Genomic DNA, 14,767 nt, shown 5'->3' on the forward strand with positions numbered 1-14,767 from the left:
GAAACAGGTTGCCCAGAACAGTCTCCATCTGGGAAGGTTTTTCAAGAACCAACTGAATAAGGTTTTCAAGAACCAACTGAATAAAGCCCTTAGCAACCTGGTCTGACCTCTGTTAAACCTGCTTTGAGCAGGAGCCTGGCCTAGAGATATGCTGAGGTCACTGCCAGGGCACCTCAGGGAGGAGATCAGGAAAGCCAAGGCACAACTGGAGCTTAACTTGGCTAGGAATGGGAAAAATAACAAGGAATGGTTTCTTCAGGTACATAGGACAACCAAGGAAGGTGAAAGAAACTGTACCACCTTGATGAGCGAAATGGGAGACGTGGCTACAACTGACATGGAGAAGGTTGAGGTGCTCAAAGTTTTTGCCTCAGTCTTCACTGGCAAGTGCTCTAGTCACATGACCCAACTCACAGAATACGAAGACAGGAACTGGGAGAATCAAGTACTGCTCACTGTTGCAGAAGATCAGGCAGGTTCAAGACCATTTAAGGAATCTGAAGGTGCACAGCTGCATAGGACCAGATGAGATGCATCTGCGGGTCCTGAGAGAAATGGCAGATAAAGTTGCTAGGCCACCATTCATCATATGTGAGAAGTCGTGGCAGTCCAGTTAGGGTCCCACTGACTGGAAAAAGGGAAACATAACTCCTGTTTTTAAACAGGGGAAAAGGGAAGACATGGGGAACTACAGACCAGTCAGTCTCACCTCTGTGTCCAGTAAGATCGTGGAGCAAATACTCCTGGAACCTAGACATATGAAGGACAGAGAAGTAATTGGTGATAGCCAACAGGCTTCACTAAGGGCACATTGTGCCTGACAAATCTGGTGGCCTTATATGATGGTGTTACAGCAGTAGTGGATGAGAGAAGAGCAACCGACACCATCTGCCCGGACTTGCGCAAAGCATTTGACACTGTCCCACAAGACATCCTTGTCTCTTAAATCAGAGACATGTATTTGACAGATGGACGACTCTGTGGATAAAGAATTGGCTGGGTGGTCACACTCAAAGAGTCAATGGCTCGATGTCCAAGTGGAGACCAATGACAAGTGTTGTCCCTCAGGGGTCTGTAGTGGGACCATTGTCATTTTTGTTAGTAACATGGACAGTGAGATTGAGTACACCCTCAGCAAGTTTGTGGGTGACGTCAAGCTGAGTTGTATGGTTCATACTCTAGAATGAAGGGGTACCATCCAGAGGGACCTTGATAGGCTTGAGATGAGAGGTGGGCCTGTGCACACCTCATTAAGTTCAACAAGGCCAAGTGGAAGGTCCTGCACATCGGTCAGGGCAATCCCAAGCACAAATGCAGGCTGGGGAAAGAGTGGATTGAGAGCACCCCTGAGAAGAAGGTCTTATGGGTATTGGTAGATGAAAAACTGAACATGAGCCAGCAATGCGTACTTACAGTCCAGAAAGTGAATCACATACTGGGCTGCCTCAAAAGAAGTGTGACCAGCAGGTCAAGGGTGGTGACTCTCCCCCTCTACTATATCCTTGTGAGACCCCACTTGGAGTACTGTGTTCAACTCTGGGGTACCTGACACAAGAAGGACAGGGACCTGTTGGAGGGATCCAGAGGAGGGCCACAAAGATGGTCAGGGGGCTGGAGCACTTTGCATATGAGGACAGGTTGAGTTGTGGTTGTACAGCCTGGAGAAGAGAAGGCTTCAGGGAGACCTTATAGTGGCCTTCCATTACTTCAAGGGGGGCTACAGAAAAGATAAGGAGGGACACTTTATCAGTGAGTGTAGTGATAGGAAGAAGGGTAACTGGTTTTAAACTGAAAGAGGATAGAATTGCATTGGATATAAGGAAGACATTTTTCATAATGAAAGTGGTGAGATATTGGAAGAGGTTGCCTGGAGAAGTTGTGGATGCCCAATCCCTGGAAGTGGTTCAAGGTCAGGTTGGCTGGGGCTTTGAGCAACCTGGTCTAGTGGAAGGTGTCCCTGCCAATGGCAGGGCAGTTGGAACTAGATGATCTTTAATGTCCCTTCCATCCCAAACCATTCTGATTCCAGCTTTAATTGCCCTGTAAGCCTGTGATATGCATATGGGTGAAAATGCTTTTTAGAAGATCCTTCCACACTTCTGCCAGTGAAAGTTCAGTAGAGTATATAATTTGCTAGAATATTGTAGCTGTAACAATTCTAGAAATAGGAAAGAATAATTCAGATACCTTGCAGTTAAGCGTACTGAGGTAAAATGTTATTTCTGTATAGCGAAGTTATTTTTGCATGTATATATAATAGCGTGTATATAAATGTGTATGAATATTTATATATTTATGTATAGCTTTCTTTTGACTCTGAGAAATTCTGTTTGTGTCACTACTCCCTTTTTTTGCTATGTCATTGGTTCATTAATTTAAGCTGTAAGGAACATTGAGTACTTACATAGTGGGGTGCTTGTCTGTGTTGCTAGTTATAAACACTCATGTACTAAAGTGATAATTTATTTAATGTTGCTATTCCCTAAATTTTTACAAAATAAAGTAGGAATACTTTTCTCATATCCTTTTAAGTTCAAGTACTCTGTTAACTCAAAGATGTCAGAAATTCTGATTTCATCCTTAAGAAGCTGGAGTATAGAATCAAACTCAGTCATGCGTTTCAGCAACTTATGTAGATGATTTCCATTTGCTTATAACAACGTATAGTTATTATCTAGATGTGACCATATACACACACAAGGAATTTGTTTTATTATTTTAGAAATAAATTGCTTATTTGTTTCAACAGAAATTGAAAAGGAAAGCTGTGGGGATCCTGGAACACCATTGTATGGTATCAGAGAAGGGGATGGATTTTCAAACCGTGATGTTTTAAGGTTTGAGTGTCAGTTTGGATTTGAATTAATTGGAGAGAAATCTATCATTTGCCAAGAAAATAACCAGTGGTCTGCGAACATACCAATCTGTATTTGTATGTACCAAATATTTTTTATTATTCTTTTTAAAACATAACATTATGATGTTTTTTCTTATATGTCATAATTTGTGTAATTGATTGTAGAGTTAGCACAATGCAAATAAATCTGATGACAGGATAAATTTACTTTAATTCAGTGGTGGATTACCCTAATGATTATGGCCAAGACAGGCTCTAGAACTGCTAAAATACTTTCTTTCTTTTACTAGCAACTATTAAAACAGTTATCTTTATGTAATTTGATATAATGTTTTATTATTGGCTTTTTTATAGGACTCTGTAGATTTTGTATGTATGATACACTGTTTATAGCCACACTTACACATTTCCTTAGATTAGAAGTTGCTGAATTGTAATCAAAGGTTTAAATTATTTACTTTTTTTGCCCCATGTATTATATATTAATGTGTTTTAGTACTTAAATGATCATAGACATTTATAGCTCTTACAGTTGCATTGTACAGCATAAGTAAAACCAATGATGTGAGATGTATTTGTGGCAACACTTTTCTTAACTTTTCCACTAAAATAGTGCAGATCAAATATATTGATTGCAATCAGTTGCTTTCATCCCTGCAACTCAATTTCATGTGGCTTAACTGAAAAAGTTGAATATAAAATATTATCCTGATAACCAGAAAACTTTGTTGTCTCTCTGAGGCTAGTTAATTTCTTGTGTTTTGTGTGAACAACAAAAGATAAGGGTGCTATTGACTTTCTGCCTCTTTAATGTGCTCAGTGAGAGGTCTGCTCATCTAAACAGTTCCCTAAAGGAGAAAATAAGTGGTTCCAAGTGATTAAGGATTGTTGAACATGCGTAAATTTTAAGGACTGCTGTGGGCTTCCAATGCAACAAGGATGATCTTTGTTACTTGGGGACTCTGTTTGGGAGGTAGTTTTATTAAGGGTAAGGGAATAAAGAGGTAAAAAAAAACACCCAAAACCAAAAACAAAACCCCCCACCTTCTCACTGCCTTCACAGATCATAACAAATATTGAATTATTGAGTTGAGGTAATCAGCAAGTTTAAGCATCTCTTACAAAAACCTAATAATAAAATAGTTCCTTATTGAAATGTTTTATTCTATTATCTAATTTCCTTCTCTCTTTTTTTTGGCAGTTCCTTGCCTTTCCAATTTCACTGCACCAATGGGAACAGTTCTCTCACCTGATTATCCAGAGGGATATGGGAATAATTTAAACTGTATCTGGACAATAATTTCAGACCCAGGGAGCCGAATCCATCTCTCTTTTAATGACTTTGACTTGGAATCTCAGTTTGACTTCCTTGCAGTTAAAGATGGTGACTCTCCAGATTCCCCTATAATAGGAACATTTACTGGTGCTGAAGTTCCTTCCCACCTTACCAGTAATGGTCATATTTTGCGTCTGGAATTTCAAGCTGACCATTCAATGTCAGGACGTGGATTTAACATCACTTATAACAGTGAGTAAGAGTAATTTTTATTGTATGTGTGTGTTTCATTTTCCACATACAGTTTACGAGAGTTACGTGTATTTAAAAATGACACTATGATAATACGTCTGCAAATAAATGCTATATGCCTACAAATACCTAATTTAGCTGTTTAGATTGTCTTTCAAATACAGTGCTAGGGCTGAAAATATGTGTATGTTTATAATTTACTGCATTAGAAAGCATTATGATGGGAGTGTTTAGAAGACTGGCAAATCAGGGTGGTTTGAAACTTTACTAAATTTGTTAAAAGCACACTTTGTGCTGTTGGTTAAATCCTACATAACATTGATTACCATCATTATAAGTACAAAACTGTTAATCTTGAATACAAATATGTTAGCTTAGCTGTGGAAGTATGTAATCCTCTGGAGCTGATGGCTGCAGTCCATGCTAGCTCCTAGTCACTACTGTTAATGTGGGCAGCAGTAGGAGCTCTGATAAGAGAAGTCAAAGCGCAATAGGCTCCTCTTCTCTTTCTGTGTTTTACCTTCTTTATGGCTGATGATTTTAAGCTATTTTTTCTACTCCCAGAAAAGGAGGTCTACTGTTCTGGTACTACTTACCTTGTTCTTTTTTGTCTTGCCAGTCATCCTTTTGTATTCAGGATGATGCCTGGCCTATTTGCAGTCTCTTGTGCTTATCTTGTCTTTTGTTTAGCAATTCTTTGCTACTTGGGTGACTTCTATGTGCAGCTACACCTGTCTGTCTTTGCCTTTTGACAACCAAATTGCTTACATGCTTATGTAAAAAGCTTGTATGTTATGCCTGGCTACTACATTACAATGTTAAAAAGAATACTTAAATACTGTTTTAAATTACTTTGGCTTGGTATGCTTGTATATAGGCTGGAGGTAAGTTCATGTTATTATATCCTGATCAATACACTTTTAACTTGGAGCTGTAAAACAGCCATGGGGCAGGGGGGGAGAAATTTCTAGACTGACATTCAGAGCAACTGCAGTAAATAGTAGTTGGGCTTCTTTCTTGAGCACTCTGAATTGTACCTACATATTTGTAGCTTTTGGAAGGGAAACCAGCATCTTCTGTCACCTTTTGTATTTAGTTCATCTATTACACAGAACCAGAGATTCTCCTGTTAAAATGTAGTTCTGTATATTTCACTTGGTTTGATCCTGGGGGAGATGAAGAGGTTGAAACTAATGAAAAACATATATAGCTCCACATTTACTACTTGGTTCTACATTTCCTGACAGCATAATAATTGAAGGTGACATTAAATATCTTCTCCACTACTAGATACCATTAGCACTTATTCACCTTGCTTTTTGTAGGCAAAATCCTTGCATTTTTTCTGAAAGACATATGAAGAACTGCCTCGGTTGTATTGCTATCAAACTATTTGGCATTTATCCCACACCAAAGTCCAGCAGGATATGTTCCCAGCTAGGGCAGACATGATGATGCAATATGTAAACCCACACCCTGAATAACACTGAAAAATATAGCATGAAGCTTTCCTGGGAGCATATGCAAAATCAAATTTTGCCACCTGAACACTGAAGTGAGAAGGACTAGGTTTACCCAGGTTGTTCCTTTTGGGGAGCTGGAAGGAAATTGGAAGGGGCGAAAATGCCTAAGGTGTCAGACTTGCAACTATGTGTAGATGGTAGGGGATAGTAGGAGGGTAGGATGGTAGGGATGAGAGAGTGGCTATCGGGGTGATTATCACATCCTCCAGCCAGTGCTGCCCCACCTCACAGATTTTTTTTCTCTTTTTTTTTTTGTTTCTGATGGTAGAGGTAGCAAAGTAGTTTTCCATGCCAACAGGTAGACAAAATAGGGAAAAGATGGTGGATATTTTGATATTCCCAAAATTCTGATGTCATGAGTGCCATTCCTGTGCTTCTCCCTAACACCCAAGTGTATGCGAATTCCAGAGGCTTACTTGGAATGTCAGTGAATTTTTGACTGCATGATTTGAAGGAGAGCTGTGTACCCACATCTCTCCTTACCAGAAGAATGTGTTACATGCTTGACTTTATGAGAAAAATAGTCTTTATTGTTGAAGATGTTTTACTATGAAAAAATATATTAAAAAATCCATTAAACCAAAAATCAAATAAGATTTAGTGAGCTTGGTAATTGAAAGACCCAGACGCCACATTTTTCTCAAAGGAATGTTAATAATTAATATTATTGTCATAGAAGTGCAAGGACTAAATTCCCCTGTGGCTCTCTACCTTGCATCATAGTTGACCTCTCCATCTTTTTTGTTTCTCTCTGTTTTATTTTGGTTTACTTTGTCAGTCTTTCAGAGAAGTATTTCTTCAGACAGCTTAAATCTTGCTATCTGAAAAGGAGAGAGAGAAGCTGACGCCAGATTACTGTGTAAATAAGTTTTTTTTCCCCCAATATTGTCTTATGTTTCAGCTCCCAGGCCTCTACCTTAGCTGCTTCATCCCCAGGCAGTTTCTCACAAATGTAGTATGTAAGCATGAAGAAAATGTGGTGTTTTCTTGTAGTTTTTTATAGCTACCAGTCATCACTGCAAACTAAACTTTGAGCTGTAGATAGGTATCTTAGTACCATAACTAAATACTGGAAAGTCTGGGGTTATTCAGTGCTATTGAAATATAAAATCAGTTATAATGAAAATGGGATACTGAATCCATGTTTCTTAACAGAAATTGTAACATTTGCTCTATGCTTTCTTCTGTTTCTAGTCCTTTTAACATTTATAAGAGTTCTTTTTACTACTTTAAGGTTTCATTGTGGTGTGCTAAATCTAGTGATGAGAAAAAAGTTATTGTTGGAGAGTCTAAGGCAGTCTTATTGGATAAAAATTAGGCCTTTCAATGGATATTCTCAAGTCATTACATTTTGCAGAAATAGAACTAAATACAGGTTAATTGAAGTTGGATTTAAAGTCAAAATTAAAGATACAGATGATTAGTATGGAATAATCCTGATATTTAGGATTTTTTTATTTAATTTATTTTTAATTACAATTAATCAAACATTGTCAAGACATCAGTTTTAATATTTCAGTACCATATAAATACAGTTATCAGAAAAAACTCTAGACTTTTAAAAAATTTGCCGGTGTCTTTGGGCATGTGCTAGTCTGTTTATGATATCTTTTAATTAACAGTCACTTAAATCTGTAATGTTTGGTATTATTAGTGCATACATTATTTTTTTAAAGAAGTAACAATGCAATACTAACTTTTACCAGTTGCATAATGAAGCCCACCCGCTCTGAAAATAATTATTTTAAGGAAGTGTTTCCTATATTTGAGTAGCTTAACACATTTATTTTTATTTCTTTTTATGGCTATGTTTAAGATGGAGGTGTGTATGAATTTGTTAAACTCTGTAGTTAAAATCTACTTACAAAAGCAAAAATAACCCCAGAAAATATGTCTTAATCTTTCTTCAGTAAGGACAGCTGCAATCTGATAAATTACAGAAGTAATCTTTCCATAATAGTTTAAGTTACAAACCTATGGACTACATGGCAGCATGCCAAAAGTCAAACTGTGGGACTCTGACATCAGGCTAATGACTCGAGTGATTTTTAGCTCCGTAGTCCAAGACACTGAGAATCCTAGATGCTGGTTTTATATCCAAAGACTGCCTTAGTCTGTCTTATTGCTGTGATAGAGTATGTCCATCACAGCACATTTTTGCTGGTGCTCCCTTCTGGTACGCTTCTCAGTCTCAGTACTTCCCAGGATAGAATTCTTCAAACTGTTATGTACTACACAGCAGTATGAGTTTACATGTGATGGTACTGAATAACCTGAGAGTTGTTTACCTGGCTTAGAACAATTTTTCAAGATATTTTTTTTTAATGAAGTATCTCTTTACTATTTGAAATGATCTTAACTTTTGTTTCTTCTGTGATATTTTCCTCTGAAATGGTTACATTTACTTCAAAGCTATTGCTAGACTTATCAGCTAAAACTCTTGATAGGGCAATCCACCAAAACAATCGTGCCAGTGGGCCACTCTTTTCTGGCAGTATTTCCAAGGACTTTTCAAAGCAGACCAGACCAGATGAGTTATGGTTAGCTTCGTTCCTGCTTTCTATCTCTTGAGATCTCTGCAGTTCCTCCCCTTCACATTTTATTTTTTTTAATGCAAAATGTAGGTTTTAACATACTTCTCAGTTAATATTAGAACTAAAAGCTCTTCACCATCACCCTGTGCTAATATTATGCTGCCTGGCTTTTTTCCAAATACTACTTAAAGTAGCTGTGCAATCATGATAGTTGATGAGTATATATGCCAGGAAGATTGGATCTCCTCTTTACATATAGTATTGCATAAGGAACTTTTCAATGGTTTCTTGAATTATTGATGATGGTTAAAATATTAATATTTTTAGGAAGGTTTGTATATAATATTACAGCTCCACTATGAAACTTTTCTGAAGTATAGCCAGACTGAATTTTACTCATCAGATAATGTAACTGCAGCTAGGCTAGGCTAAGAAAGTGACTGCTGTTGTTGGGAAGAGTTGTCTTTCACTCTTTTGCCTCCCATAGCCATCCTATACAGTACAGTTGCTTCCATAGCAGGAGCAGCCACAACTCCAAGTTCCTGAGCTGAAATATAGAGTGATGGGTTGATTTTACAGCCTAAATAAACTGGTGTCACACACAACCAAGCTATACCTGAAGTCAAAGTTTATCTACATGCAGTCAATCCACTCGCTAAAAGTGGTGACTGTGCATAAAGTATTGAAAACATTTTTGTAACCCCTATGAAAGTTTTGTAAGCCCTATGAAGAAGTATGGGATTGTTTCATTTTTTAATGCTATCCTCAAATGATAGACAACTCTTCAAAAAAACCCACTATTTTCATTTTCAATATACGTGGCATTTCCTAAGTCAAAATGCCAATGAATGCTTTCTCTAGTCTGTTATTATGATTCTTAATATTTCTGTAAGACAACAGCTGAGAAGTCTTTCTGCTAACTTAATGAAATATTAGATGTTGAAAAATTTATGGGGGACCTTGGATATGTTTTATCTAGCAGAAATATTAGTAAAACTATGGAAAAATATTGTGGAAATTACTTTTTTAGGACATAGTCCTTTCTGATGTCTCCATATGTAAATCTATTAATGAAGATATAATTTGCAGTCATCCTATATGAGGGTGGTGGATATTGTGCTTGTAATACTTTTTTCTCTCTGAAAATTCAAAATTTAAAAAATTCTAACATTTATGTGCAATTTTCTTCTTAATAAATAAAAAAATCAAAATATACTGACTAATTAATACATATCTTCTAATGATTTTGCTATAAATATGACTTTGCTCACTTCTGGTGGAAGATGAGCTTCTTTGTTCTCCCAGTGTAAGCTATATTCTGTAGTAGAAGACATGGACTATCTTTGTTATAGTATCTATATATGTACAAGGAAAATACAATTTGTTTAATTTGCCCATAGATAAACTTGAAATTCTGGAAGGATTTATACATACTAGTAATTTCTTTGACCTTAAACATAATGATATGGTTAAAGTTTCAGGGGTTTTGTTTCATTACCAGCATCACCCCTTTTATAGCTGTTCACTGGCTTTCAGTACAGGAAACAAAATAGGCTATGGCAATACCAGGAATGCTGAGGTCAGTATGGCTTGAATGGTTGTGACGGTGAATTGAAAATACAGAAGGTGACTAAGTTATGATATCGTAGATGCTTGCCCGGCCCTTCTGATGGATGCTTCTGGCCCATTGTAACATTGGATAAGATGGGCTGTTGGAAAGGAGAACTTAGCCATCACTGAAATCTGCCAGCAGTAACATCCATTCTAAGATTCATGCAGGTGTACTTTATTATATTTTAAGCAAATTTTATACTAGTTCACATGTTCTGCTGTTAGTCAAGCTTTTGTTTCTTATTGTTTCCTAATATGTTTTGTATTTTCTTACTAGCAGAATAAAATCTGAAGAATGTCATCTTACTTGCAAGAGTTAACACACTATTTCCCCCCACCCCTTCTTTTTTTTTTTCTAAAGCATTTGGGCATAATGAGTGCCCTGATCCTGGAGTGCCAATCAATGCTCGGCGTTTTGGAGACAACTTTCAACTGGGGAGCTCAATTTCTGTTATATGTGAGGAAGGATTTATTAAAACACAAGGAACTGAAACGATTACTTGCATGTTAATGGATGGAAAAGTAATGTGGAGTGGACCGATTCCTAAGTGTGGAGGTATGTGTAATATTTCTTTCTGATCCAGGAAAACTTCCTGTAATGTCTTGTAAGTGGTCACCAAATGAAGTTCAGATTTTTGCAAAGGGATTGTGCATAACTCCTGTAAAACCTAGTCCTTAATAAAGGAGTCTAGTGAGGCATAAGCTTTTTTTATAAACCTGTTTGCAGGAGCAGCTTTTTCTCATAGCAGTTATAAAAACAGAAGAAAAACACAGAAAAAATTGTCATAAACATCAGTAATGTGAGCACTGCTATATAACCTCTGTAACAGTGAAGGCTCATCTGAGAAACCTATTAGGACTGGAATGGGAATAGTTTACTCTGTTCATACTTTCAGATAGCTCTCAATTGGCACTGGTGGAACTACAATTTCCCAAAGACGTTTTATCTTTGAAAGGATCACTCCTGTCTTTTTTTAAAATTCTTTTTAAAGCATGTATTTGTCCAATTTGAGAATCTGTTTAAAGCAATGAGCTTCAGTGCTAGCAATGCACCACTAATACTCATCTCTGCATTTTTGAATTCCATTCCAATCAGTATCATGATTGGCCTTGTTAATATCTGGGAGAATGAAATAGCAGGGAAGAAGAACATAAGAAAAACCTTCTGTTTTCATTGAAACTTATTTTAGCATATTGAAGGTTTCTGTTCTTCAACTTTGATTTTAAATCTCATTAAGGCTCTTGTTCAGCTTGTCACTGAAAATTCTTAGAGCAGTCAAGAACCTGTGATTTTTGTTTTGTTTTATTTTGTGTTGTGTTTTTTAAATTATTTTCACGCAGTTCCATATAGGTTTTCTTCAAAATACAGCTATTAACTTCCTACTTCAGACAGATGAACAATTTAAATTTGAGAGTTAAGTGATATTTTTGATACAATATTGGATCAAAATGAAGATGTTGATCTCTTTTCAGATCTTAAGCTATGATATTTAAAACTATTTGAAAGGTTTTAGCAATCTGGTGCATTGCTTACGTTTCCTCTGTCCACAGTGACACCTAGGCTGGGGAAGGTTCTTGTAGCAATTGATCTTCATATTTATAGAAATTAAATACTTCCATACATCACAACCACTAAAGCACAGTGTTACGCTTATTTCCTTTGACTTGTTTATACTAATAGATATAAAAATATAATTTTTGCTTAATTGTCTTTTTTAAGATTGCTTCACCAAAAAGGAAAAAAAAAAAGAATTATTAGTTGCTGGCAATGTTTTCTTTTTTTTTTTTTTTTTTAAATGATTTAATAATGATATAATCTCTGATTTATAGTTTGCTAGTTTTTATTTTAAATAAAAGCTTAGCTCTTATTTTCACTATGTAACTGCCTTCTTAACAAAATTTGCTTGATTTTAATACATGACTGTGACTACTTATAACAAACTGTGCATCCAGTTTACTCTTCTGATAAGTTATCATTTCATAGCTATAAGGTGGGTCAGTTTCCCTAGACAAGATTAGTATATGCTGTAATGCCCTTGATTTATTTTAAGGTTCATTTATAACATTGCTTAAAAAAAATATAGAGTTGCATTTTCAATGTTACATTAATAATTCAGATTAATTGGAATATTGTACAATACCTGTCCGTGCAGAAAACAGTCTGATCAATAAGTGGTCTGATGAAACATAGATTGGAATCCTAGAGATTGGACCACTGGTGTATTTGAATTAGATGTGTTTATCAACTGTAGAATTAGATATATTTTTTTAATTTAACATAAGATTTGTAGACAAATGAAAATATTTTTAATCTAATAATGTAATTTAGTCTGCTGGGATGTTCAGAATTTCTATTGACTATGTACACATTTGCCTGTAACACATCATTCCATATAAGGTGATATTTACTTGCCTTACACACCTCATAATTTCATTGTCATGTTTATCAAGTCAAAGACACAAACTCCACACACTGACTTATGAGCCACTGAATGTGACTGCTGTGCAGTTTTCCTTCCACTGCAGAGATGTCAACTATTACAATATATAGGAGAGACCCGTTTAATAATAAATGTGATGTGGATGGATAAGGTCAGCATACTCATTTTTGAGGGCCATCCTGACCAGGCTCTGCTGGGGCTTCCTTCCAGCCCTGCCCATGGCACAGGATCCCATTTCAGCTCAGCCTGGGGGTGTTGATCCCTGCCGCAGCAATGCCACCAGAGTGCTGGTCTCCAGCCCTGTTCTCTGCTGATCTCAGGGTGCTCATGCTCATCAAATTGCACTCATCTGATGCTCACTTAGCTGTCACCAGACCCTTTTGCTGTCACAGTCCAGTCCTTCTCACCTTATTCGGGTGGAGTTGGATGATGCTCTGTCTTTGAAGACACTAACTCGGGGGTGGGGGGGGTGGGGGGGTGGGTGGGGGGGGTGGGTGGGGGGGGTGGGAAGCCCTACTTTCGCTGTTCCCTGATGTTTTTGAATTCGGGATTCCTGTTCTTATGCCTTTCATCCTTTTTGTGTGAGGGTTATATAGTAGACTTTCCCATAATCTCTGGTAATACTATGCTGTTATGCCTGTGCTGCAGCTCTAACCTTCGTCCTGCATAACTCCTGTAACACCTAATATCCTGCTGTTCTGTTACATGGGTGATAAGCTCTTGAAAAAAGGGTCTAAAGCTATGAATCTACAAGATGTTCAGTGATTAGCCTGTCATCCTCAAAGATTTCTTCATACTCACATACAAAAATTTCCTGCCTCAACCCCTGCACCTTACTATACAAAGAAATGAATAGAAATAGCTTTGTGAGAATTCTTAGATCAGGCTAAGATTGTCTTTCAGTATTTGGCATAGACCTGAGCTTGTCAAAGAGATTTGCTTGATGACAACCTCTAGTTATGTTGTATTTCTACTGTTTTGTCTGTAACACTCTAACAAGGGGTATGAATCTGCCAAGTAACCATCAAATTGAACTGAAACAAAGAACAGGGGCTGAAAATCAATATAAAAAAGGTCAGGGAAACAATTCTTAGGTAACATGACTGGAGAGTTTTGTTTTCTGAAAAACAAGGCACTTTAAGGTAAGCCCAGTCACTCAGATATTCTGAAGGGAAGGACTGATTGGTCTAGGAAAACAGCGCGTGATGATGAAAGTCAAATAAAAAGATCTATTGAATCTTGCACTGTAGGCATCAGGAAGAACCATAATCAGGGGAAGGGTAAGAAGGATGTTCATTTAAAAAACCCCAAACCAACAGCAAAACACTATATTGTTGTCAGATCCCAAACACAAATAGAAATTACTTCTAAGTTATGCAATCTTATAACAGGCATTATTTTTAATATAATATTAATAGAAGTTTTTTTGCAGTTAGTTACAGTTTTTGTATTCCAGAGATAATCTTTAATAGTTTCATGTAAGTTTTATGAGAAAATGGAGCTTTGTATGAGTTTCACAATACTGTATTCCAAATATGGTACCATACTGGCTTAGAATAAGGCCATCTGGTATTCCTATTCTTGATGTATTTTGTAGTTTATAGGCTCCATATGTATTATGAATATGTATAAGTGGTTATATACAATAAAATGTAGGGATGATAAATGCTAGAGAGTTAACCTTTTGGTTGCTGAGGTGAATATGAGTTTAAATATCTTATTGTTTTAGTGGTATTGTTTGCTGAAGGTAGTATGAAAAAGGGACTTTTAAATAAAAAGGTGAGCAAATCGCTATTTTAAAACCATCACTGAGGGGGAAAAAAAGTCTGAATCTGCATATTTAGAAATATTTGCAACATATTGAATTCTGAACTTTATATAACTTTTAGAAACCCTTTTTTTCCTACACAGTAGGAGAAAGATCGGCTATTATGTCCTTAAAAATACAAACTACTCCTTTACAACTGTTCATCATTTTATCATAGGAACTTGATAATCCACTGAGAAAAGTGAAGATCAGACAAACGTATGATAATTCATGATTTTCAATTTGAATATGTGTTAAAGAGAGAAAAATTAATATATTTTTGTAATGGAGAGGTCCGAAATCGTATAGACAATGTTATATACTGTGCTACTTGTCAAAATGAGCAACCAAAATGCTTTACAAACTATATTGGATGAAGGAAAAAAAAAAAAAAAAAAAGAAAAAAGATAAATTTAAGGAATAGCAATGGCATTGAGAGAAAACATTGTATTTTTCACACTGGTTT

General features: G+C 36.5%; 1 protein-coding gene across 1 annotated transcript in view; it reads left to right on the plus strand.

The window, feature by feature from the left end:
* Nucleotides 1-14,767, plus strand: part of CSMD3 (CUB and Sushi multiple domains 3) — a 740,574-nt gene that overhangs the window by 409,090 nt on the left and 316,717 nt on the right. The window contains exons 13-15 of the mRNA XM_080381544.1: nucleotides 2,750-2,932; nucleotides 4,059-4,385; nucleotides 10,415-10,609. Of these exons, the coding sequence (XP_080237670.1) occupies nucleotides 2,750-2,932; nucleotides 4,059-4,385; nucleotides 10,415-10,609 (705 nt within the window). The remainder of the gene's footprint in view (nucleotides 1-2,749; nucleotides 2,933-4,058; nucleotides 4,386-10,414; nucleotides 10,610-14,767) is intronic.

Source organism: Falco punctatus (assembly GCF_963210335.1).
Source record: "Falco punctatus genome assembly, chromosome: 3".
Classification (NCBI taxonomy): Eukaryota; Metazoa; Chordata; class Aves; order Falconiformes; family Falconidae; genus Falco; species Falco punctatus.